We start from the raw sequence: 26858 nt of genomic DNA, 5'->3' as shown, positions 1-26858 counted from the left end.
GCATCACCACCGCAGGCATCCAACGCCTTTTATCTCCTTTCATCAGACCTTGCTCTTTGCTGCCCACTGCCACATGACAGGAAAACCCATTCGAGCTTCTGCTTTAATTGACATCAGCCACCACCACTGCTAATAAGTTTACACTTCTTTTCATCAACATGCTTTTGCAGTGGGAGGTTAATTATGAACAGGTCAGTAAATAGCAGTAAACACTAGTTCAGGAATATCTAATGGCTTGCCCACTTGTCTCTTTGGTAATTGTTAATTATCATGATTGGGTTGGAAGGGTGGTGTGAGCGAGGTGCTGGGGTCCCCAGGGTGGCAGTATGGCCACTGGCTGTTTGTCCCTCATCCATGTGTCTCCAAAGCTGCCTAGTGAGTGCACAGGTGATGCCAGCTGAGAACGGCCACTGGTCGTCATACGGGTGAGCCTGGCCTTGCATGCTGAGCACCTGCACCAGCACCCTCCAGCATGGCTGGAAACACCCCCAGAGACACCACAACAGCAACTGTGTGTTGTGGTCAATAGATGAACTGCTTGGGTTTGGTGTCACTGCAATGAAAGAGACGTGGTTCATTCTCTTAACACCAGTACCAATCCAGACTGTGTGGCTGGGGTGCCTTCATGGTGGCATTTCAGACCCTGCATCCATCCCTAATTAAATTAATCCCAACCAATGTATACTGCCAGCGGTGCTGGTTGATGCGATGCAATGTGAACGCTCACCCAGCTGGTGCCAAGCTCGGTCTGCATCTTGCTGCTGCTCAGCAAAAGATGGCACAGTCTTTTTTTTTTTTTTTTTTCTAATTGTATTTCCCTGCTTTTCCCAATTAAACGGAGCTTCAAATGAAATAGAAAAGTTGAGGGAAGATGAAATTAGCACCAGTTAACAGGGAGTGAGCTTTTTGCTGGTATGGGGGCAACCCCAGAGATTCTGGCTCCCATTTGTACCCCTTTCCCCCCCATTACACTAAGAATCCCTCTAATTTGCCTCTGTCCTGAGATATCTGGGAGCAAAGTAAGTGCCTGCAGGGTGGCCAAGGATGGGCACAACTCACTACAGGAATGATTAGCACTGCTGACGAGGCCCTTGGCAAGGCAAGGAGGGGGACAAGCCCCATGCCAACATTTCATTTGCAAATGGTCAAACAGCCCTAATGGAGATGCAGGGCTGCATCGCAATCAGCTGCTCTAGAGGAATAATGAATTTTTCAATACGTAATTAACTGTTAACCTCATTTGCATCCCTCCCCTCCGCCTGCTCCCCTGCATTATGGAGAGCCCCTCTAATTGTGTTCTGATTAGCTCGGAATGGGTTTTGTGTGTGTGTGGGGGGGGGGGGGAGGGATGTGTGTGTGTGCAGTGCCGAGGGGGGGGGAAGGGTGGATGGTAACAGGGACACTCGGGCTTGGGCACATGAACACCCAGCACTGAGGATGTGCGTCAATGGCTGCATAGTTTGGGGCACGCCAGCAGGGGTGGTGATGGGTGCAACCCTTTGGGGACACTTCAGCAGTTGGCACGTCCCTTTGGGAACCCAGCTGTGGGGACAAACTGTCAGGGACTGAGGTGGGGATATCTGTCTGGGGACCTGGATTTGGGGATGCACAGCAAGGCAGGCAGTGGGGGCATCCATCAGGGGACGCACTGGGAGGGTTTCAGTGTGTGCGTCCCTTTGGACACCCTTTGGGGACATGCTAGCAAGGGCATGCATCCCATGGGGGATGTGTTGCAGGGCTGGCAGTGGGTGTACCCCTTTGGGGACACACTGGCAGTGGGTGCACCCATTTAGGGACATGTCACAGGGCTGGCAGGCTGGCACAAATCTAGGCACACATTGCAGGGCTGGCAGCAAGTGCACCCCTCTGGGGACACACTGGCAGTGGGTGCACCCCTTGGGGACACTCGACATCCCACTGGGTGCCCCTTGCTCCCCATCGCTGCTCACAAAGAGCCCCGTGTTCCTGTGCCCTGACAGCATCCCCTCGCTGGAGTGGAGGCGTTTAATGTATTCCAGCGCCTGCAGCTCATGAAATTTGTAATGCCACAACCGCGGTAATCCCTGTAATTAGAATTGGATAATTACGGCTCTGATTGCTCCCGGGCCGCTCCCTGCCAGATGTGCTGCAGCAGCCGGGGGGGGGCCACCGCCCCCCCTCCCCCCCCAGTCCTGCCTGAAGAGCTGCCTTTTGCCAAACACGGGTTTGTTTAACCAACACGACGCTAATTAAAGCATTTTGTTTAACGGGCTGCGCGATGGGGGGGGGACGCCGAGGATGGAGCCAGGCAGCGCCAACCCGTAGGGACCCCAAAAGGGGGCTCGGGGAGGGTCCCAGGAGAAGGGCGAGGCGCGGAGCCGGCCCCTGCTGCCCTTCGTTAGCGCCCCCCGAGCTCATCAATCAAGGCCGGGAAGGGCCCCTCTGCCCGCAGCCGCTTTAATTGGGGGCTCGGCGGGGGGGCGGCTGCGGGGCACACGCGGCGCCTTCTGCGCGGCGGCACCCCGGGGCAGCGCGCGAGACAGGCCCCGCCCCTCGAGGCAAGCCCCGCCCCCTAGAGACACGCCCCGCCCGGTTAGGAGTCGCCCCCGCTGACAAAAGCCCCGCCCTGTCCGCTTAACCACGCCCCCTCCTCGCAGGACCACGCCTCGCATCCAGCGAAGCCCCGCCCCCGCCAGCCGCGGCCACGCCCCGTCTTCTAGCCACGCCCCCCTCTCCGCCACGCCCCCTCCGCGGTCCTCTCGACTCGGGGCCGCCGGAAGGCCCTCCCGAGGGGAGCCCGCGCGTCACTTCCGCCCGCTCGGTCCGGCAGCTCCAATATGGCGGCGTCCTGCGGTTCCTCGCAGCTCCCCGCCGCCGAGCCGCCGCTGAAGATCCCCAAGATGGAGGTGCTGTCGCCGGGCTCGCCGGGCGCGCTGAGCGACGGCAACCCCAGCCTCTCCGACCCGTCCACCCCCAGTGGCGCCTCCCCGCTCGGCCCGGGGCCGGCGGCCGGCGGGGCCGGGCTGGGGGGCGGCGGCGGCGCGGGGGGCCGCGGCGGGGCCTCGCCCTCCGTCTCCTTCTCGCCGGGCGGCGCCGCCGCGGCCGCCGCCGCCGCCGCTTGCCGCGGCATGTCCTGGACGCCGGCGGAGACCAACGCGCTCATCGCCGTGTGGGGCAACGAGCGGCTGGTGGAGGCGCGCTACCAGCAGCTGGAGGGCGCCGGCACCGTGTTCGGCAGCAAGGCCCCCGGGCCCGCCATGTACGAGCGCGTCTCCCGCGCGCTGGCCGAGCTGGGCTACGAGCGCACCCCCTCGCAGTGCCGGGAGCGCATCAAGGTACCCCCGGCCGCTCCCGGGCACCGGGGGGGGCGGCGGGCCCGGGGGGCGGGGGGGGGAGGCCGCAGGAGGGCGACGGTATCTCCTGTCCCGGGGACTCGGGGTCGTGCGAGTCCCCCCGGCTGTTCGCTTCTCCTTGCGTGGAGCCCCCCGGCAGCGTTGCAGGGCTGCGGGCGCTGCTGTGCCCTCGGGGTTCGGCCCTTAGGTTCCCCTCGAGTGGGCAGGTAGCAGCAGCCTCTTTAGGGGTCGGCCGCGGGAGGCCCCGCGGCACCTTCCCGTGGGTGTGCCAGGCAGCCCTAGGTCCTTCTGCAGAGCCCCACGGCCCTGGGTGGGTTGGATTAGTCCCCTGATGCGTCCTCCAGCGGCCCTTGGCCAGCAGTGGGGTGGTGTTGGCAGCCCTGTGGGAAAGGGAGCTTCTGCAGTGCTGAGGAACGGTGTGGGTTCAGGTTGGCTGTGTTGAGTGTGCAGTCCTTCCGTGGTTTGGGGTTCATTTCACAGATGAGAAGCTCTCTCTGGGTTATGACCACGCAGAGCATGCTGCAATCTCAGAAAGCTTCTCTGACAATTAAGCTGTGTTACAGCTGTGTTTCCTTTGGTGGTAGGTTTTAGAGGGTTGAGTTTCCAATCGCATCATTCCCTAGCGAAAAGGAAGAGGTTGGGTTCCATTTGGGAGTAGATACTCAGTGTGCCATGAGGACTGGAGCTGCGTTGAGGACCACATGGTGGGGTGGAAGGGACGGCAACGGGTCGTGCAATGGGCAGGCAGTGGTGCCCCAGCAGTGCCCGCAGTCCATAAGAAGCGCTAGAGGTTTCAGTTCATAAGTGTGAATGAAACTCAGCAAATTAAATGCTCTGAGTTCCCTCAAGGCTTTTGTTTTACCCTCTTATAACCCATTGGGTCTTCTGTGCAGTCACTTGAAATGTTGATTGATTAAAAAATAACATCTTGTTATCTCTTGTTACTGCTGGGGATCAGCAAGGACGTTTGCTCCTCTGTGCCTTGTTTTAGCCACTAAACACAGCTGTGCTGGCCCATCCTGTCTGGAACTGTCCAGGCACATGTACCCAGGTCTTTGATTTGCAAAGTATGTGGAGTAAGGGACTCTGTAATTCTGCAGTACTGATAAAGAAGACCAGTGGCAGTTATGTGTTGTAGGCAATTACACGTGCTGCTGAGCATCCTGAGAGATGCTCAGGAATAAGCAAGAAGGGGACTTGCCTTCAACATCTACCTGATAATTAGATCAGCATGCATCTTTGGAAAGATGATTGAAATGAAGCAAAGCCCCTTCCTAAGGATGTAACGGTTACTAAATATATTTTCGCGTGTCATCTTTTTGTCTCCATGCATTTGCTGTTTAGGGCTTAATTCCCCAAACGCATCAAAATGCTTTTGAGAGAAATGTTGCTTTTAAGCAGATACTTCATCCACTGCAAAACTTCTCAAAGTCCCTTGTTTTCTGAGCAACTTCCAACATAAATTGTTTCTTCCACAAAACTGGGACACTTTGGGTTTTGCTAGAGTCCAATGCATGATGGAAAAACTACTTCAGGTAGTTTTCCTCACCGCGAAGGCTCTGATGATTTTTAGTTGTTGCAGCAGCTCCTGCAGAGGTTGTTGAGGACTGCTACCGTAATTCTGACTGTAGGTTCTGCAAGCAGTTGCCTCATGGGATGCAAAGCGAGAGAGAAGCAAGGAGAAGCCTTGCTACCAGAGCAGCCCAGAGCTGGCCATCCTGGTCATACAATGCTTTGGGAGGATGCTGGTCAAGGGCTGTGGCTGGTGAAAGATCCCCTCTTCCCAGCAGTTGTCTACTTTACTGCAGGAGAGACTTCTCCCCCATTGAGAAGTGCTTCAACAGATTTGTTGTCAATGAAATGCTTAAGTTGCAAAGAAACCATAAGTTGTGTTTTCATATGTATGTATCAAAGAGTTTAGAGGGAATGAAAGACTACGAGGCTTTTACTTTTCATGTTGTCGTAGCTTCAAGAGCACCTCTTGAAAGATCTGTCAGGCATTTGTCTACAGATTCTTCTAGATCAATGCACCGTGCGTCCTCATGGAGTCTGAAATAACATACCCCACAGCATCTGGTTAAAAGGCTCAACATAAAGGGGCTGTCTGTTTTCCATTGACATGCTGTCCTAGACTATTCGGTCATGGGCTTTCTGCCAGCACGGCCAGGTGAACAGCAGCAGTTTGATGTCAGCAAGGAAGGCTCCTCATTGCAGGCTTTCATCATCCTGTGCACGTCCTGGAGCAGGGCTAATGTCTTACCCTGTGCCCAGTGGTGAGGTCCTGCTGGTGCCCGAGTTTTTGTATATCCTGGATCCATGCTGGTGTGAGGGTCTTTACCGCTGTGGTCTTGGAGATGCAAAAACATTGTGATGGTGGAGCTTTAACAAAGCCTTCGGGCTTGCAGTAGGTTTTTCAAGAATTGCTGTAAAATGAGCACTCTTTGAAAGCTGAGGTTTTTGAGAGAGCCAAGAGTTGACATTGTTACGGGAATTATTGAAGTAGTTGCAGTAGCTGCTGCCAATCCTAAAATCCTGTTTTTTTGTAGAATTCCAGGCAGAATTGGCTGCTTGGCTCTTTCATGCTCAACCGAGGGTGAAAATCACTTCTGGATGCAGAGTGGTTGATGTTTGAAGGTGCTCTTAAGATGGAGCGTGAAGACTTGGACTTGCTGCGGGAACAAGGGCAGGTCACAGGTACTTCATAGTCTTATGCTGTCGGTCGTCAGAGCTAAAAGCAGAGCCAAGGGTGGTGGTGATGAATGAATGCTTAGTTGCATCATTCCACTTGCCTACTTGTAGTCATAATGTTCTATATTTCCATGACTTTATAAGATACTTTGACTTAATGTCCCTCAAGGGAGAGTACTGTAAGTATTTGCTGATTGATCATAAGTGTAAATCATGCTTAAAATGTTTTGGACCTGACTTACCTTATAAATACATTTTAGATAAGAACTCTCTATTGGCTTTCTTCAGGACACCTAATTTCTGGGCTCTGCCAAATCTTGAAAAGTGAGTTAGAAATGAGTGGAAAGGAAAAAGTCACCTCTCTGAAGAACAAAGTTTTCCAGTTCTCCAGTTGTATCACATATATGCGTTATCTTCTAATTCAAACAGGATGTAAAGTAAGGTCCCAGTTCAGATCTTCTCTGTTTCTTAACATCTGCATGTGGTTTTCTGCACATAAGCAGTGCTGGTCTGCAGTCTGGAAATGAGACTGCTGTTCAGTTTGGCCACTCCTGAGTGTCTGTTTCAGATTTGGGGATTCACACGTAACGGTTCCAACAACTATTCCTAGTTTATTTCTGCAGAAAGAGACCTTGAGCCTGACTTCATTGCTCTGATGTGTGTGGACAAGTTAGCTCAGCGATCAGGAACTGCAGAAGAACTGAAGCATCTTGATTTCTGCCGGTTGGGTTCCCAGAAGCTGTGTTGTGCTCCATAGTTTCCTCATCCTGGCATGCCAAGCTGTATCCTTAATCATGACTTGTTTGGTAATATGCTCCGACTGTTCCTACGACTGTGGTCTCACAGCTCTTGTTAAAGAATTGTTTACTAAAACACATGTGCTTTTCCTCCAGCCCTGCTCCTCTTTGCGAAGTATGTTTTTACTCAGAAATGATAATGAGGGAATTAGCCTGGCTCAGCGTCTGTGTGTCCTGAAACTGGTCCCTCTATGCAGCGGTGTGGAGCACCTTCAGCTCTTCAGTTTGACCTTATAACTATTTTTTAAAAGCAAAGGAATGGGATATTTTACAAAACCCTTTCCGGATTTATATGCAGTAACTTCTGTTTTGTGCCCTTCACCTAGCAGTGCTGTTACTTCAGCCAGAGGGTAGACGGTTAGCTACTGACTGGGGTTGCAAAGGGCAGAGGCTGTCAACTGCAGAAAAATGAGCTTTCACTTAGTGCTCTGAAGTTTCCATATGACGGCCAAAAAAGCTGATATATCCAATATGTATGTTCTATCATCGCTTTCAGTCACATAATGCACATGAACATCGCCGTTTCATCCTCTTCCAACCTCTGCATATGGCTGCGATGTCTGGCAGAGGTGGATGCTCTAGGGAAGTGCAGATGAGCTCAGGCTTTATGGTTGCCACTGACCAGTGTGGCATAGCATGAGCCATGCAAGTCAAGGACAATTTTCAGGAAATTATTTCATTTTTTTTAAAGGATTGTTCAGTGTTCCTGCAGCTGTTTTTCAGTACTGGAGCTTGTGCATTTTTAAATCTGCAGAAAAATAATTTGTTTCTGCTGTGTGCATCTTCCTTTATCAAAGGTGAAATCAAAGACTTGCTGTCCTGACAGTGCTTCGTTTAGCTGGGCTGTGAGTATTTCAGTACTAGAAGTTCACTGGCTGCAATTGCAGCTAGCAACCCTCTCTCGAGCAAAGAAATCGCTCCTTAAAAGTTGCAGTTCAGCAGTTGGGAGACTGTTAAAATGAATTCAGGGTCATTCTTAATTTGTCGTTTCTTCAGTTCCCATGTAAAATTGGGAAAGCATGGGTTCTGCTTTTATTTAGTCGCTGAGATGCTGAAATTTGTTTGCCTCTCCCAGAAGTGGGTGCCAAGTTGTTCATTCAAAGAACAGACCTAGTATCTAACTCTCAGCTGGGACAACTCACAAGTTCTGCTGCCGATTGCAAACTTGCTGCCCTCATGTTTGACTTCACATGCACAGTGACCTGCCTGTCACCCTGGACAGGTTACTGGAGATTCTGTTGGGTTGTGGTTGTCCGCAAATACATGATTTGTTTTGCAAAGAAAAAAAAAACAAAACACCTTGAAGACACTTGTCCCATGCTTTCACATGGAGAATGTAGGCACAGAGGGGGGAAGTGAATGCCACTAACCCACATGAAACACAATGGAGTGAAAAATTATGCTTGAATATCAGCTGTTCACGTTCTCTTGCTTTATAAGTAAAACGATGATGACAGGGGCTTACTTTAATGTGGCTGTGTTTTTTGCTGCTTTACAATGTAAACAATCTATTTTAAAATCTTTGTAGCATGAAGTTGTTTTTAAGGAAGGAAATGCTGTGCTAACCAGACTGTCTCAGAAGAGACTCCTGTAGTAATCTAGTTTGACCTTCTGCATGATGCAGGAGATTAAATTTCATCATTGGGCTCAATAACCTAAAGCAGTGGCTGTCTCTTAGTTTGAAGATTTCAAAGGATGGAGTATCAGTACCTTTAGTAGCAACCCATCCAAACAATTACCTTCAGAACAGCTTTGCCTTCTATTAATTTACATGTTTTACCTTTGTCTTTTGTTTGTTACCTTCTCTCCTGTTATCTCAGGCTGAGATCCTTGTCCTTGTGGTTCTACTCACTGAGATGTGCACAGGCAGTGTTCAAGTCACCTCTTGATCTTTCTTTGGCTTAGATTCAGACGCCTTTAGTTTTCCAGGCTAGGTCATTTCTTGCAGTTCCTGTTCTGAATCCTCTCCAAGAACTCACTTCTTGCTGGAGAATCTTACAGACCCCAGTAGGTGGGAGCAACTTTCTGTTGACATTTATAAGCTGGAAAAAAAAAATACACTCTTCAGTGACAAAGAACAGATTTATTTGCTTTACTCCTTCTCGGATGTATTATGGTACTGCAGTAGAGAAGCATCTCTGGAAGATGTCAGCATCATGTGGAGTGAACCCTCTTGCGTAGCAGCTGTATCTGTCTAGTTTGGCTGGGCTACTTGCTGTAGTGTATTTGCAGAGTGGTGTTGTGCTCTTCTCCATCTGTCTTGCTTTGCATGTGCCGGACAAGTATCTTTACTGTCCAGTAACTTCTGCTGTCTTTTTGGGAATGAAGTACCTAATTATCCTGCTGACACACATAGTTGAGACCAGGAACTCATTGCAGAGGGACAAACTGGTTAAATTTTATTTTTCCCCAAAGTCTTGTAGGTGGTGTATTACCTTTACAGCTTGGTTCACATCTCACAACTTGGCTGGCAGAGATGGAAGAGCAAAAAGCATGGAGGAAGAAAATCCAGTTGCTGTAACAGAGCTGGCAGAAGTTAGCCATGGAAGGAGACCTGTTGCCAGAATGCTGTCTCAAGCCATTCAGGGAGGTAGGTTAGCACCGCAGGCCAGATTGCCTTTTTTCTGGAAGGCAGCTCTGCCAGCTGCACTTTTGTAGTGGTTCTATGATGCAGATGTGCACTAAGGTTACACACCCAGACAAGCAAAGTTAGTTTGCTGCTTCTACTGCAAGTTACAGGGCTAAAAGCAGCTCACACATGTCTTTGCGCGGGCAGCAAGTCATGTTTATGAACGTTACATCTTAGGGTGAGAGCATGTGTCTTGTCCCCCTTAGGAGGAGAACCACTGAAGACTTGGAAAGGTGTTAAAATCCTGCTGATTTGTTGCTTGTCCTTAGCCAACACACACAGGTTGGCTGAGATTTTGGACATCGCGTCGGCAGAAACTTCTTTGTCAGAAAAGAGTCCCAGTGGCAGTGATGCAGGAGTTGTTACATGGTTGATCATGGATTATATTTATCTTAGAAGCAACTGGATGCACCTGAAATGCTCAACAGAATGAAGCTGGCATGAAAGCACAGAGCTTCAAGTGCCTGTGTGGGTACCAGTTCACTTTCACCACTGTTCCAGTTAAGCATCCTGTTAAATGTGTAAATCTAGGAGCTAAGGAGATGATACTCTCTGGACCTCTGTGGTCTCACCAGTCACCAGCCCTTATTTTGACCATTATTTCTGGTGAAAACTGGAGTTAAAGCAACCTCTAGTATTTCACTTCCAGTTTTTCCTGCTGCTCTGGATGTAGACATTGCTCTCCATTGATAATGATTTTTCAATGCAGCTACAGCACAAAGGCTGAGGTTGGACTTGCCAGGCAGGGACCTTTCTCTGGGGACCCCAGCCTCAGGACTGGCACTTGCATCCTTCTAAGGTTGTGTGTAAAGCTTTCAACTTTTAGAACTATGCAAGTTGTGTGCTGTGGGGTGCCACCCATGTTGATGCTTTCTGCCACCCATATGGAGCTTGTTTTGGAGTGGAGTGTTTTCCATACCACCTGCAGGAGAATTTGTGCTGCTCTTTGTCTTCTGGAGGGGCAGTGGCATCGTTCTGCCAGTTCATATGGGACCTAGAACCAACAGGGATAGACCTGTGCAGTCTCTCTTGGCTTGCCAATAGTTACTTAACCTGTTAGATCTCTTTGGTCCAGACTGTTGCACTTTTCTTTCAGGGCAGACTTGATAGGTGTCATAGAAATATTTGTCACATTCGCAGTGTTAGTATGAAACTTCATAGTATGATTTTTTTTTTTTTTAGGAATGATTCTGTTTCTAGAGAAAGATGACCTGTACAATCATAGTCTTCATTGCTTTGGAGTAGGTAGCAATGGGTTTTAAACTGGTTTTGGGTAGTGTAGGAAAGAATACCTTTATTGAGCAAACAGGCATGCAAGACTATTATTAGGTGTCACAGCCCTTAAAAGCTTTGCTATTAGGTCTTAGTGGGAATAAAGTAAGCCCTTAGTATTGGTTGAATTGCAGTGAAAGTGTCTGCAGTCCCATATGCGCTTTGGAAGTGGAATTCGTCCTGTGTTATGCAAGGGCAAAACCCGCAACCATTCTTTAGTCTTAGTCTAACTATGGGGGGAAAGCCTTGGCCAGCTGATAGCACAAGTCTGTGTCCCTCCAGGTGTTCTTTCACATGCATTTGCAATGTTTCTGTGGCACCTCATTCCCCTGATATTTGTTGGACATGCTGCTGTTGCATGATTACGAGATCCATCAGTAAAGGCTTGGTGATGAGATGTTGTCCCAGTCCTCTGGCTACTGAGCAGTTGGTGCCAGGTGCAGTTCATGCCAGGACTGGGTTGAACCTTATCCATGCACCTCTGTAAGCTGAGTTCCATCTCTGTGACATATCCATCCCACCAAAAATCTTTACAGAGCTGGAAGTCGTTGCTGTTGTAGATTGGCAAGGCAGAGAGGGTTTTGCTGATCTGCCTTCTCAAGGTAATGAGCGCTAACTAGGTAGTTTTCCTCCAGAGCTATCTTAGACCAGGAGCTGAGTCCATCCGGAGAGGGAAGTTCCCCACTGTCTGTCTTTCTGCAGGTGGTAATGGAGAATTTTTTTTCTCTCTGGGTGTCTAGCCTGATCAACATCAAATCCATGAGAAGTGTATGAATAATTTTATTCTCAGCTCTAATATCAGCAGCCAGTGGAGGATCTTTGCAGGTGGCTATTTTGAGCCACAAGGTGCAGCCCACTGCCACTGCAGGGAAATTTGCCATTTCTGCACTGTTTTCCTTGCCCAGCCAGGCCACAGCTTGTTTTTACCTGGCTTCTTTCCCTCTTGGTTTCTGGCAAAGTCCTGCCATGCCTGTTTGTGCACTCCATGAAATCCTGCCAGCACGACAAGGCTTGCATCTTGAAGCTTGTGGGGCTGCTGTTTCCAAACTCTACTGTCTTGGTAAGCAAAATGGACAACATAGTTTGATGTCTGCTGTGGCAGTTCAGAGAGCTAATGGGAGCCATGTGCGCTCAGCGAAGGGGTGTATGAAGACCTTGATAATCATCTAGACTGACCTCTACAGGTCATTCTTGTTCAGGCTTATTTTAACTATGTTTAATTGTGATTTAGAAATTGGCAGTGATGAAAAATACACTGTGATTTTTTGTTAGGTTCTAACTCTTGCTAACTAATCCACCTTAAAAACATGTGGCTTACCTGTACTGACTGAAAATCTCATCTGCGTCTTGTAGTGTGACTTTGCTTCTTCAAGTCATTGTCCAAAGCAATTTCTGGTTCCTTTCTCAATTGGATGAGCAACTTGTCTGTATTCCCCAGACCAGCCTTTTCCCCTCAGTACATTCATGTCACTTTCGTTGTTTTGTTCTGGACACCCTTGGGCAGGAGCCAAATCCGTCAGGAAGTCTCTGGGCATTGGGGCACATCAGGATACAATTGAGGCTTCGTTCTTTGGTGTAAAGTATGATTTATTTTGACTGCCAGCGTATCCCTGAGTGCTGTGATCTGGCAGATGTGCAGCCACCTGCAGGGCTGGAGTGTCTTCAGACAGGTCTGCAGCAGCTACTGCAAAGTTTTAAGGGTGGGTTTCTGTGAGGCTGCTTGTGTGCTTTGTACAGCATTGCTATGACTCAGTGTCTCAGGCACTGCTTGAGATGCATTGAAGTCTTCAGCTGCCTTTCTGCTGTGGTATACAGTTTTCTTGAGTTCAAGCTGTGCTTTCTTCTTTTTTTCTAGATAGAAACAACACCTAAACAACAGAAATAGGGCTTCTTATGGTGATATTCCCATTTGCATCTGTTCTCCTGCCTTTCACATCTTTTAACAAAGGCAGTTCATGATCTAGCATGTTGAGCAGAGGTATCGGCCATCTGTAGTTGTTTGTTTCCTTGTGATCCAATTTGCCAGCATGGAAATGAAGGGTTCAAGAGCTTTCACTCTGCCAGTCATCCCCACGTGCAGTGCAACCTCCCCAAACTTGAAGAACCATTTCTTTCATCCCCGTATGGTTTTGTTACTTGCGAGTATCCTGGCATGATGAGGCACCACATGCAGCTGTTTGATACTGCCTTTCTTAATTCAGCAAGGACTCCTCTCTTCCATTAAGTGAAAGCATGTCGTTGATCCTGAATAGCACTAAGTGCTACTCTGGGCCACCGGGACTGGGCTAGGCCAGCAGCTATCATTTAATAGATGCCAATAAGTAAATATGGCCATTGAATACAGACACGTACATAGACCACTTAGCTGCTCGGTAGAGCCCATAACGTCCGCCTGAGTAAGGGTGGATCTCAGAGCAGAGATCTGAAGCTTCTTGTCTTGGACCATCTCTCTGGGGTTGCACATGAAAAGCTTGCTGTGGCACAGCTTGTCCTCATCTTTTTGCTGGGAGAAGGACTGCATCTACAGCTTCCCTCCACACCTCTTAGTAGGGTGTTTCTGAGCAGCGTTTCTAAACTTTGTGCTGCAGTTCCTGCAGAGTAATCACTTGTCAGGTGGTTTTGCTCCTCATAGAGGAGGTAAGGGCTCCTAAGCTACAAGTAGTGCTAAAATCAGAAGGTGGCAAGCCTCCACACTGAGCCTCTTAATTCTCTTCTCCTTTAGATTTCAATGTATTGTTTAAACTATAATTTAAGTGGGGGTAATCTATCCTTGTGTTGCAGAACAGTAAGCAAAAGGCTCTGTTTTCCAGTCCACGCAATCACTAGTAATCAAGGAACTGAAAACAAACTGGCCCTAAATGTGCTGTTTTTCTGTCTGTGTTAATGTGTATATCTGCTTTAGGAACCACCTGGCAAGATTTGAGCTGTACTCCAGGAGGTGTGTTAGGAAAAACTAGATCTTACATCTTAGTGAGGAAAATACCCAGCTGGGGCAAAAGGGTGTCCAAGCCATGGAGTGCTGTAAAATGTCCAGGGAGCTTATGCTGAAGTCTGAGCAATTCTTTAGGTCTCATGAGAGAACAAGCGGAGAAAATTGTTGCAGGAGCTGCAGAGGGAAAGCCATTGGTCTGGTCCACTTCATCCCTGCTAAGCAGAAGCCTGCGGGCATCTGTGAAACAGAGCTGGATCGTGTTGTGCGGAGTTTACATCACTTAGGTAATAGGGCCTGTCTGTTGGAGACACTGGAGAGCACCTCCAAGAAGGAAGAGTTACTGGGAAACTCCAGTCTCCAGGACACTGGGCCAAGGAGCCAGCAGCTGCTTGGCTGCAGGTTTTCTCCTGCTTTTGAAGGCTGGAGGGAAGTGCTTGAATGCTCAAACTTTGGATAACATATCAGCAAAAGTGGAGGTGGATCCAGCAGGTGGATCACTCAGCCTTGTCCAGAGTCATCTGGGCAGTAACCTCAGAAGTACTCTTGACCAAGAATATTGCTTGCTTATTTTTGCCCCCGCCCTTTCCATCACTCCCTTTAGTTTTTATACTGGTCTCTGTTGATGCTCAGTTCACTTATTCATGACAAAATAAACCTGTTCATAACCTGAATGGAATAGCTATTTGCAGGCTGCAGCTCAGTGTGAGATACTCGATAACTCAATTGGTAGGGAGTGTTGTTTGAAACACACTTAAAATAGAGCAAGCGACTGCAGATGTTGAGCCTTTCCAAAAGAGCTTGTCCAAGAATACAGGCTTTTTGTGCTAAAGATTGTTTGTTTTGCTTGACTGCTAACAAAATCAGCTAGAAACTCTAACTGTAGTTAGCCCCGGTGCATGAGTTGGGGCAGATGTAGGAATTAGAAATTGGGAAGCATATTTCCCAAATCTGTCTTGTATGGATTTTAAAAAGAGAGTTGGGCCTGATATGTGAGTTTGCCTGTAGTGCTCTGAGATTTGAACTGAGTGGACAGAAGTTAGATTAAGAGGTGGGCAATATATTCTTGAGTGCGCTTCTCTGAAGGGGAAGCACAGGTCAAACCTGATCATTTAAAACTGCCTCAGTGTTCCCGAGGGGTTCTTGGTGCCAACTTTTAACAACCAAGCTTATCTGTACGCCCAGCCACTGGGAATGGAAGTTGTCCCCAGTGACAGTTGATGTTTTTCTTGGATGGGTTCTTGGTGTCAGGATTACGTAGATGGTTGTTTTCTACCCTATTTGCAGCAGAGGTGACGGAATCTTAAAATTTGGTGGTGTCCATCCAAAGAGGATCTACCTGCTTATCCTGAGACGTAGCAAAGGCAAAATCTGGTCACCAAACCTCAAAATGCTGACATGTTTGGCTGCCCCAATCACTCTTCCAAAGTGGCTGCTAGAAAATCATGCTTAGACGTCACTTGGGCTGTATCTCTTGTGACCTGAACTGCAGTGGTCTGAAACTGCCTCTGCCGTGGTGGAAGAAGGGGTCTCTGCTTTGAAGCCTCCCAACAGTGGGTGAGGTTGAAAGCTTTCAGGTTCTCCTCCCAAACCATGGAATATAACTCTTGTGCTTATTGCTGCCTTTGTGCTTATGTGGGTTTTCTGTTGTGTTTTGTTTTTGAAACAGCAGGGTAAAACTGACTTGCTGCTTAGCAGCTTTGCTGCTCCCCCCAGGGCTCTGAATATCACGAGGAAACTGGTTAGAAATATATTCCTCTCCTGCTGATGCTGTTAAACCAGTATATGAGGAGCATTAGGTACGTTGGAGCTTTCTGGAGATGTAAGGTTCCTTTTGGGGGAAAACCAACTATTTTATGCAATGCTGTGTACTTACTAGTCATTTAAGAGCTGTAGTCCTCCTCCAGAAAACAAGGTGACATGACTAGTTATTCCCAAATGAATGCCTCTTTTGAACTCTAGAGGCGGCTCTGATTGCCATTTAAGTTAGCACCTGAACAATCTAAGAAATATAATGTGGAAAAAACGCTTTCTAGAAATTTACCAAACGGCAAATTGCTCAGATACAGTAAACCTGGAGCAGGATGTTATCTTTTAAAAGCAGAGTGGTGGTTGAATTAAAAACACATTGGGGGATGCTTAGAAAGACTTTCCCCCAAATAGCTTGCCTGTAGCTCTGAATTAGGGGGGAAATGTGGATGGAATTCATAGGCTTGTTATGGCTTTGTGCTATGCATAGCTGCCAACTTGGCCATCAGTACAGGATGTTGCAGAGATCACCAAAACCCGAACAGGTTTTTGCATCTGTCTTTATTGGAGGTTTTGACCTCTGCACTGAAATTTGTTGTAATGGATTATTAGACAGAGCCACCTGAGTACTGTTTCTTAATGATTGATGTCGAAGTCTGGGAATTTGGAGCATTATTGATTTGACCTCTTTTAAATTTCAGCAGCTTCACAAGAGACAGAGTGAGTTAGTAAGGAATGCAAAATATGTAAGTAATATATATTTTATTAGCTGAATAGCTTAGGCATACATTTTGTACCTTATGCCTTCTTACCAGAGTAAGGAAGGTTGGACTGTCTGTGCTTCTGGGGACTCTTTCTTTCTTCCTTCCTTTCCTTCTCCTCCCTGCTTCACCTTCTCCAAGCTGTGGCCACGACACCAGCTCTGCTTTCTCCTCCTTGTAATAGGTGTGCATTTTCTTGGCTGGTTGGTATCTCTGACTGGGGATCTATTTTTTTTTCCCTATGTTACATAACAGGTCTGGGGACTCTGAAGTGGGGAGGAGAATAAGTTGCCCAAGTTAAATCTGATGAACCTGTAGCTGCTATGCAACTTTGTTCTGTGTTGTAGATGTTAAAGCTAAAACACTGCATCAGGAACCTCGGATAAAAACGATGCTTCCTGCCAGGTGTAGATTAACTTGACAGCCTTGCATTTAGCTTGTGAGCGTGTGGCAAATACTGAGCAGCAAAAGTAAAAACCTAAACTCTGCCTAGCAGTTGTGTAACTGTCTGCAAGTGAATGTGTGCTCTTCTGAAGCATCGCCTCCGGGTGATTAACACACAGTTTTCTGTCTTAGACCCTTCGCAGGTGTTACAGCCGTGTGAAGGAGCATGGTGTTGGGAAGAGGAAAAGCAGCTACACATTTGAACAGCTGGAGCAGGTGTTTGGACAGGGAGGATGGGATTCGCAGCCCTGCCAGCCTGTCCTCATTAACAGCAGTGGCTTGTACCAAGAGCTGGAGTCAGATGGCAGCACGATGGAAGAGTATTCGCAGGAGGACTGGGGAAACCACAGTCAGGATCTTCATTGCTACCAGACTGGTGAACAGGAATTGGGTAAGAAATCCCATTAGTGCGTCTCTACCCTCTGATGTTACCTGTGCTCTGCATTCATACAGTACTGATTTTGATGTTTGGGACATAATGTGCTCAGATGCTAAACAGCTAATCTCTATGGAGAGAAAAGGGAGAGAAATGTCTCCCTGTTCATCACCAAAAGCAAACAGTGGTTCTTGAAGGCTGGTGGAATATCCAGATCAGGAGAAAAGGGTTATGTGGCCAGAAACCTTGGAAAAGAAAATGCATTCCCTGTCTCTCCTTTCCTTCCACCCACTACTTTGGTTTTACCAGATGTTTTCCCTGTCAGCAATATTCTGCTTTGGAGGCCCTTGAGTGCCAGCTACCGTTCAAATGCTGTTCGCTTAAGTATGAGCAGGATTTAGCATCATAGAACCATTAAGATTGAAAAACACCTCCAAGATCATCTAGTCCAGCCATCACTGTACTGCTAATGTCACCCACTAAACCATGTCCCGAAGCACCAGCTCCAACCTTTCCTTGAACACCTCCAGGGACAGTGATGCCATCACCTCCCTGGGCAACCCGTCCCAATGCCTGACTACTCTCTGAGAAGAAATGTTTCGTAATTTTCAACCTGAACCTCCCATGGTGCAACTCGAGGACATTCCCTCTAGTCCTGTCACTAGTTATCTGCAAGAAGAGGACAACCCTCAGCTCCCCACAGCTTCCTTTCAGGTAGTTGTAGAGAGCGATAAGGTCTCCCCTGAGCCTCCTCTTTTCCAGACTAAACAACCCCAGCTCCCTCAGTTGCTCCTCATGGGACTTGTGTTCCAGGTCCTTCACCAGCTTTGTAGCCCTGCTGTGGACGCGTTCCAGGCACTAAATTTCCTTCTTGTAGTGAGGGGCCCAAAGCTAAACACAGCACTCAAGGTGTGGCCTCACCAGAGCAGAGTACAGGGGGATGATCACCTCCCCGATTCTGCTGGCTGCACTGTTCCTGACACAAGCCAGGAGGCCGTTGGCCTTCTTGGCCACCTGGGCACAGTGCTGACTCATGTTCAGGTGAGCATCAACCAACGTCCCCATCTCCTTTTCCTCTGCACAGCTTTTGAGTTACTCTGCCCCCAGCCTGTAGCGCTGCATGGGGTTGTTGTGGCCAAAGTGCAGGACCCGGCACTTGGCCATGTTGAACCTCATCCCTTGGCCTCTGCCCATCGACCCATCCTGTCCAGGTCCCTCTGCAGGGCCTTCTACCTTCCAGCAGGTCGACACTTCCCCCCAACTTGGTGTTGTTTGCAAACTTACAGAGGGTGCACTCAGTTCCCTCATCCAAGTCATCAAAGACATTAAAGAGGATGGGCCCGTAACACCCACCCCTGGGAAACACCACTGACTGCCAGCTGGATTTCACTCCATTCACCACCACTCTCTGGGCCCATCTGTCCAGCCAGTTTTTAACCCAGCAGAAGAGTGTACCATTCATAGCCATGGGCTGCCAGCCTCTCCAGGAGAATACTGTGGGAGACCATGTCAGAGGCCTTGCTGAAGTCCAGGTAGACTACATCCACAGCCTTTCCCTCATCCACCAGGTAGGTCACCAGTCATAGGAGATGAGGTTGGTCAGGCAGGACTTGCCTTTTGTGAACCCATGTTGACTGGGCCTAATCCGCCAGTGGTGCTGCATACATTGCATGATTGCCTTCAAGATGACCTGTTCCATCACCAGAAAGGCACCGAGGTCAGATTGATAGGCCTGTTTTTTCCTGGGTCCTTCTTATGACCCTTTGTATAGATGGGCATCCAATTATCAAGTCTTCAGACATGTAGGACCTTTCCAGATGACCATGACTGCTGATAGATGATAGAAAGTGGCAACGCAATCACATCTGACAACTCCCTCAGCACCCTCAGGTGGATCTCATCTGGTGCCATGGACTTGTGACAGTCCAGGTGGAGCAGCAGGTCTCTGTTTCCACCTGAACTTTTGGGTATTTCTTCTGCTCCTCATCCCAGACTTCCAGGTCAGGAGGCCGAGTACTCTGAGGATCAGTGGTCTGGCTAGTAAAGACAGATGCAAAGAAGGCATTAAGAACCTCCTTCTTTTCCTTCTCCTCAGCAGTCATGTTCCCCCCTGCATTCAGTAAAGACTGGAGATTCTCTTTGGCCCTCCTCTTGCCATTAATCTATTTAGAAAAACATTTTTTGTTATCCTTAACCTTAGTGGCCAGGTTGAGCTTGTGCTAGGCTTTGGCCTTCCTGATCCTTTCTTTTCATATCATGGCAGCTTCCTTGTATTCTCCCTGAGTTGCCTGCCCCTTCTTCCACCAGGCAAAAACTCTCTTTTTCTCCTGAAGACACAGCAAAAGTCCTTGGTTCCACCAAGTGGAACCAAGCAGAAGACTGGAACACCAGTCTTCTTCCCCACCGGCTCATCTTACGGCACATGGGACAGCCTGCTCCAGCGCCTTGAAGACTTCCTTCTTCAGGAGTGTCCAGCCTTTCTGGACCCCTCTGCCCTTTGGGACTGCCCCCCAAGGGACCCTCCCTACCAGTGTCCTAAACAAGTCAAAGTCTGCCCTTCAGAAGTCCAAGGTAGCAGTTTTACTGATGCCCCTTCTGACTTCTCCAATAATATTGAACTCTACCATGTCATGGTCACTCTGCCCAAGACTTCTTCCCTACCACCACATCTCCCACCAGTCCTTCTCTGTTTGTGAACAGCAGGTCTAGCGGGGCACCCTCTCTGGAAGGCACAATAATCAGCTGAGTGCATGGAAGAGAGTTTCCTGACTCCAGGAACCTCCTAGACTGCTTCCTCAGGACTGTATTGTTTTTCCAACATATGTGTGGGAAGTTAAAGTTGGCCATGAGGACAAGTGCTGGAGATTGAGTGACTTCTGCCAGCTGCTTGGAGAACTCCTCCTGTGTCTCTTCATCCTGGTTTGGCAGTCTGTAACAGACCCCCACCAGGATGCCCACCTTGTTGGCCAACCCCCTGATCCTTTTCCACAAGGACTCTACCTTTTTGTTCCCAACCCTGAGGTCAACAGCATTGAAAAAGTCTCTAATACAGAGAGCTACGCCACTGCCCCTCCTTAGCTGCCTATCCCTTCTGAAGAGCTTGTAGGCATCCTTTGCAGCACTCCAGTTACAGGAGTGGTCCTACCACGTTTCAGTAGTGGCGACTAGGTCATAGTTTGCCTGCTGCATAATGGCTTCCAGCTCCTCCTGTTTGTTGCCCATGCTGCAGTCATTGGTGTAGATGCACTTGTGTTGCACCGTTGCCTTCACCCTCAACCCTGGGACTGCTCCACCAGGCTTATCTCTGCTGTGTCTCTGTTCCCCCTGTCCCCCTTTACACCTAGTTTAAAGCCCTCTTGATGAGCCCTGTCAGTTCTCAGGCTAGAGTCTGTTTTCCCCTTTGGGACAGGTGGGACCAATCTGGAGCCATGAGGCTAGGTGCTGAGTAAACCTCCCCACGATCAAAAAAAAAAAAAAAAAAAAAAAAAAAAATTGCTGTGACAGCACCAGCCTTTCAGCCATGTATTAATCAGCTGGGCCTTCCGTGTCTGCTCAGTATCCCTCTCCACCACTGAAGGGATTGAAGGAAACACCACCTCCACACCCACTCCATCTGGTAACCACCCCAATCCCCTGAAGTCCCTTTTGATAGCCCTCAGGCTTCTCTCAGCAATTTCATTTCTGCCAGCCTGAATTATTGCTAATGGGTAATAATCAGAGGGGTGAACAAGGTCAGGTCAACAATATCCAAGCTGTTGTTGTTGATGCCAAGGACTATAAGAATGTTTCTCCTTCGTCCCATTTATCGTAACTGGTATGTTAGATTTAAACATGTAAATTTGCTTATATCCAGATGTGGCCTTCAAAAAGTAAGCAAGCTCACATGCTTTTCCTGCTTGAATTAGTGGTGTCAGTTTCTCTGAGTAAGAGTCAGTACATTAATTGATTTGGAGATTTACTTGTTGCCTGTGGTTTATTTAAAGTTGTCAAATGGAGCCAATGACCATATTCTTCATCAAAAAAGAAAGCACATGAATCTGGGCAGTTTTGTCCAGCTGCAGTGAAAAAGTGGGTTTCCTTAAGCATACTTGTATCTCTTGAGCTATGGACCTTATCGTACATGTTCTTCCCTTGTGTAAGCATAGAGAAACAGGTCTTATTTACGTGTCAAAAACTTGAAGTTGATCAAATTCAGCAGACTCAGGTGAGGCAGTAGTTAGAAGATGAATTGGAAAAAAGCTGTTGGTGTGCCTTTCCTCGTGATTTGTAGGCTGAACAGGAATGGGAGTTGCAGTCACATACCTATACACATCTGTGTTCAGGGGACCAGTGGATGCAGATGCTTTGAGAGAGGATTAAATTGCAATTTGATATTAAAACAGCCAACTTGCAAATTAAGCATATTCTAGTTCTCTTAGAGTTCTTCCCTAAGGAGTTTAGGAGTCAGAAATATGGTGAGAGAATTTCTCTTAGGAGAGAGAAATGGTGGGGAGATGATGATGTTTCAAAACATAAGTAAATGACAGCTAACTCCATCTAGTTGTTCTGGTGACTCAAACTGTGGTCTTCTAGTTTGTCACCATTTTCATTCAGTTGTATTACAGAGGCATTTGGGTGCACTGAGGCTTACAATATTCTTAATGTTCAAAGAATTTATGAGAAAAGCATTTAGCACACAAAATCTAAATGGAATACAGATGCATTTGTTCTGGTGCTTGCTCTTCAAATGTGCTATTGAAAGCAGGATAGTTTCTCTTCTTTTTTTTTCCCCACAATGTAGTTTGTAATTGAATTGACTTGTGACTTAATAACAGGAATTGTGCTATTGTCCTTGAAAGGTTTTGCACTTGCAGAGGGAGATTCAGATCTTGTAACTGACCATGTCATATGAAAGAATTTTTTTTTCTCGTAAGAAGGATGTAGGATCTGGAGCTGTCTTGTGTATGTGGCAGAATTTAGTGGACTTAGGAAGTAAGTTTGATTTTAATTTCAGCCTGAAAAAACACACACACAGACATACACACACACACACACACACACACACACACACAAAAAAAAAAAAAAAAAGGAAGAAAAAAACCACCAGGAACATTATTTAAAACATAACTGTGTGTTGGAATTCTACCTTTCAGATGAAATGCCTACCACAAAAAGAACATTAAAGATAAAACAGGAATCTTCAGAAGACACTCAGTAAGTAATTTATGAATGTTTTACCCTGGAATGTATTTCCCTGGGGATATTTTGCAGGAGGGAGGATATTTGAAACTTCTGATTATAATTATAAATACATTGTGCAAGACTATTCATACAGTTGAATCTGCTTTATGCATTATTCCAGTTACCTCAGAGCATCTGAAAAGCTTCACAACTTTGTCCATTCTTGGCTTCATCATACAGCAAATAAGACTCACTGCATGAATGCAAGGACTTAAAAAAGTGGATAAAATACACAACAGAACTGTTAGGGATGTGTGGGCAGGCTGTGGTTATCATGAGATGAGTCCAAACTCTTCAATGTATTTATGATCTGTTTTTTCCATCTGCCTGAACTTGCCTGAATTTTGCCCCTTTGGACATAAGGGAAAAAACTTTTTTATAGAGCAGTCTTTGTCGTAACACTTTTTTCCACTAAACCAATTACAGGATCATAACTTGGATACCTAGGTGTTTACATGTGCAATGGTGCACACTGACTAGATATTTAAAATGGATCAAAAGGAGAATATAGGTGGAGGAAAGAGACTGACATGACACCATCCCTGTAGTAGTGTGTATTGTTGACTTGGCTTGGTGTGAGTAATGCTTGCATGAAAAGTTCACGCATTTTCCTTCCTTGGTGGGAAGGCATGCCAAAGCTCATGATTTTTATTTTTATAACTTTCCAGATCTGACTTGTAACCTTTTGGATTGGTTTAATCTGACAAATACTGGAGCATTTAAAATGTTTTGAGCATGTGAATCTCCATTGCCTTGCCAACAATAACACAGAGTATTTCAAAAAATGACAGGAATTGTGCCGTAATTCTTCAGACCAGGGCTACTTTCTTCCAGCCTCTCATATTTTAATACTCATAGGGTAACTGCAGATCAGAATGTGATGAAGTGAGCTATTTCAAATTGGCTTGCAGGCTCTTTAGGGTGGGAACACATGTGGACCATGGTGTCTTACACCACCAACCCCTTTATAGGGTTGGCTAAAGTATTTCCTATGCTGGAAAGTGAGCTTGTCTATGATGATAATTCATCATTGCTGTACACATCTACATAGTGTCCCTAGCTAGTAATATAACTTTTTTAAATTACTCAGTTACAGTAAAATAAATAAATAAATAGGAAGATTTTTTAAAGTGACCTTTGTAATGGCTTAGCTTTATCAAATTCTTCTCTTCAGATTAATTTTCCAGGATTAGCCTGTACCTGATGGTCACTTTTGTTTTCCTTAATGTGGATCAAATTCCAGTTAGCAACTGGAGGAAAAATATATATTTTTTTCACTCTAATCATTATTGTCACCTCTTAGAACAGTCCTAAGAAGCTCCTCATGGTTAATTTCACCTTCAGGATGTGCCTTAGGGAGTTGCATTGAAAATAAACCTGAATGTTTTGAGGTCAAGGCTCAGAGGAGCATGTGGTGTATTCATACTGTCTGATCTTCTCTTCCAGAGTTCTGTTGTGTAGTTGCATGGCTGGATCAGACTGTCCAGAGCTGGGGTTTTATTTTCTCCTCCCAAGGTCTCTAAAATTCATGTGTGTCTCTGAACTCTTGGGCATTTTGTGAAGCATGCAGGTGATAAGCCAATCTTACGTGCTCAGTGGAAGCACAGAGCATTTTCCAACACAGTGAATTGCTGAAAGTGGCTTTTTTTCCTTGCCCCTCTGAGAATCAAGGAAATCAGACTCAGATCAAACTGACTCAGGTTGTCTTTCAAAGATGTAAAGAAACCTGAAAAATATGCTGTTTCACTACATCGAGCAATGAAAAGCAAAGAAGTCAATAAGCACTCTTCATGTCTTCTGCACTGTCAGGGATGTGAAGTAGAAGGTGTTACAGAATCGCAGAATACCCTAAGTTGGAAGGGACCCATAAGGGTCGCTGAGTCCAACTCCTGGGTTCACACAGGACAACCCAAACATCAATCCATGTGTCTGAGAGTGTTGTCCAACCGCCTCTTAAACAAAGGCTCAATTCTGTGACCACATCCCTGGGGAGCCTGTTTCAGGGCCCAGTCACCTTTCGGTGCAGAACCTTTCCCTAACCCCCAGCCTGACCCTCCCCTGTCCCAGCTCCATGCCATTCCTTTGGGTCCTGTCGCTGTCCCCAGAGAGCAGAGCTCAGCGCCTGCCCCTCTGCTCCCCTCGTGAGGGAGCTGCAGGTCGCCATGAGGCCTCCCCTCAGCCTGCTCTGCTCTGGGCTAAACAAACCAAGGGACCTCAGCCACTCCTCACACGTCTTCCCCTCCAGACCCTTCTCCATCTTTTTAGCCCTCCTTTGGGCCCTCTCTAGTAGTTTTATGTCCTTTTCATACTGTGGTGCCCAAACCTGCACACAGTGCCTGAGGTGAGGCCTCATGAGGCAGAGCGCAGATGTACAGTCCCTTCCCTTAGCGCCAGCTAGTAGCGCCATGCCTGAGGCACCCCAGGGTGCAGTTGGCCCTTTTGGTGTCCAGAGCACTGTGTTGATCTATCTTCGCCTTGCTGTCAACCAGAACCCCCAGATCCCTTTCTGCAGCTGCTTTCCAGCCTCTTGTCCCCAGTGCTGTACATACAGCCAGGGTTGTCCCCTCCCAGGTAAAGAATCTGGCATTCGTTCTTGCTAAACTTTGTCTGGTTGGTCAGTGTGGCCCAGCAGTGTCAAATGCAGATTTTCAAGGTAGGGGTTTGAAAAGCGAAAGATTGCTGCATGCTGGTGTGCCAGACTTTACTTTGTCCAGTTTAGCACCTCAGCAGTTGTCTTGGAAATCAGTTAAGGAAATGAACATTCAGATTGGAGTGATTACAAGCAGTCTTGAGAAGCCTGACAGATACTATAGATAAGCTGGGTATTTATTAACTTTAAATTAAAAAAAAAAAAAAAAAAAAGCCAAGCTTACTCATGTTTTTGGATGGTGTTTTAAAATGCATGTAGCTTATTTCAAAGAACACAGGCCACCAGTTTGTCTGCTTACTTGGACACGTGGAAATTTAAAGCTGAAATAATCTCAGTAAAATTGGTGGAAGCGATGATGTGTTCAGAGAAGGTATATTCACATTTTCTGGTGAATCTTGTGTTGAGATGTTTGAAGTAGAGAATTTCCAGTGTGGAGATGCCTGGCTATTTGTACGTATGTTCTTAAAATGCTGTCTTTGCTTCTCCCTCCCATGGAGTTTTGGAAGGGATTTCTCTGCAGCGCTTTTGCCTCTGTATCCCTGAGGCTGAGTGTGGCACTGCAAAAACCAGCAGCAGTCCAGCAGGAATCCTTTGCTCCCCTTATGAGTGAGTGGATTCCAAGAGCTGAGCTGAGTGGCTTGTAGAAAAACATGGGAGCGTGGTTGTAGAAAACACATGCAGATTATTTCCCTAACAGGAGGGATGAAGGTGAGAGCATCTCTAACGTGCTTGCTATAGAAAACTTATCGTTCCACTACAGTGCACAGCTTCAGGCTTTAATACTGAGCTCTCTGAGCACTGGAATTTCTTCTGACTGTTCTTTTTCTGATAAAACGCACATAAGAAGTCACTATTGCTATCAACAGACCAGAGGTCTGTAGAAGCAAGATAGCTTGCTTTGCTTCTGCCTGCTGTGTGCCAGGGGTTGCGCTCTTCCTGAAGTTTAGCCAGCACCAGGACCTGGTTATGCGCCAACAAACTTAGTACCTTGTATCTCCAAGCAAGCTGCACAGCCTGTTAGCATTGACAGCACTGCACCTCTTGACTTCAGATAGAAAACAACTGCCCTTCAAAACAACTACTCTGTCAGGTGGCCCATGTTGGCCATGCTGTTGCATTCACTCGGCATGCTACTGTCTCCCAGTAAACTGTTTTGAAAATTGAAATGCTACTTAAGACGCTGTTCTACTATTTTAAATTTGAGGAGTATTTTTTTTCACTGCAGGCTTTTTGAAGATGAAATAGAAAAAGCCTGCAGAGTTAGATCCTTCACTGAAACTAGCTGTTTCAGTTTTTTTGAAGTCTGCTTTTGTTTAGAAACAGTGCCTGAGAACAAATTTGCACTAAGTCTTGAGACTTTCCTCATTTGAATTGCAAAAGCTTCTGAGGAGATGGAAGTGCAGATGACCAGTCTGAGCCAGGTGCTGATGGTCGTAGTACGCAGTGTGGTAAAATGCAGCTCTAGGGCACCTTCTGCAGATGAAAAATGACATGGCCCTGTGTGTCACAGGGCTGAACCAGGATAAACTCTTTACTTGCCCAGATTTTCTTTCCTTGCTCTAAAGAGAGAGAGAAATAACAGTTTGGCTTCTACCTACTGTGCCATGTTAGGTGTTTCTGTCTTCCAGCAACCAGCAGAAAGACAAGAAGCACTCTCAGCTCTGTGTTCTGGCAGAGCAGCACCTGTGCTTGAGCTACATCACATTAATTTAGCTATTACCTAGCAGGACAGAGCTGTGGTGTAAGTGATTGCAAAACTACAGCTAAGGGGTTTATTCCCAGTTACCACTCAACTGCCCCCCTACCCAGTGAGTCATCCCCCCGCCCAAATTTTTCATGCTTGTGAAAAGAGGGGTTGTCTTCACAGAGTTAGCTGTGCCTTAAGCTCTTGGCTCTGGAGAACAGGGGAGCACAGCTACAGAACTGCATGCTTCCCAGTTCCTGGGCTTGGCCCCATGTGTAGTCATGACTGTAGCATGATTTGGAGGTACTAGGTACCATTTTTCATCAG

The 26858-nt window shown here is 47.1% G+C and overlaps 1 protein-coding gene across 2 annotated transcripts in view; it reads left to right on the top strand.

The window, feature by feature from the left end:
- Positions 1–2816: 2816 nt before the first annotated feature.
- The window catches only part of MSANTD2 (Myb/SANT DNA binding domain containing 2), a 29567-nt gene continuing 5525 nt past the window's right edge, over positions 2817–26858 (top strand). Inside the window, exons 1-3 of one of the 2 annotated variants that reach the window (XM_032201885.1) lie at positions 2817–3314; positions 16734–16992; positions 22110–22170. In XM_032201885.1, coding sequence (XP_032057776.1) covers positions 2817–3314; positions 16734–16992; positions 22110–22170 — 818 coding nt within the window. The remainder of the gene's footprint in view (positions 3315–16733; positions 16993–22109; positions 22171–26858) is intronic. The other variant, XM_032201886.1, reaches the window with a different exon arrangement.

Source organism: Aythya fuligula, chromosome 22 (genome assembly GCF_009819795.1).
Source record: "Aythya fuligula isolate bAytFul2 chromosome 22, bAytFul2.pri, whole genome shotgun sequence".
NCBI lineage: Eukaryota > Metazoa > Chordata > Aves > Anseriformes > Anatidae > Aythya > Aythya fuligula.
This window is presented reverse-complemented; position numbering and strand designations above follow the sequence as displayed.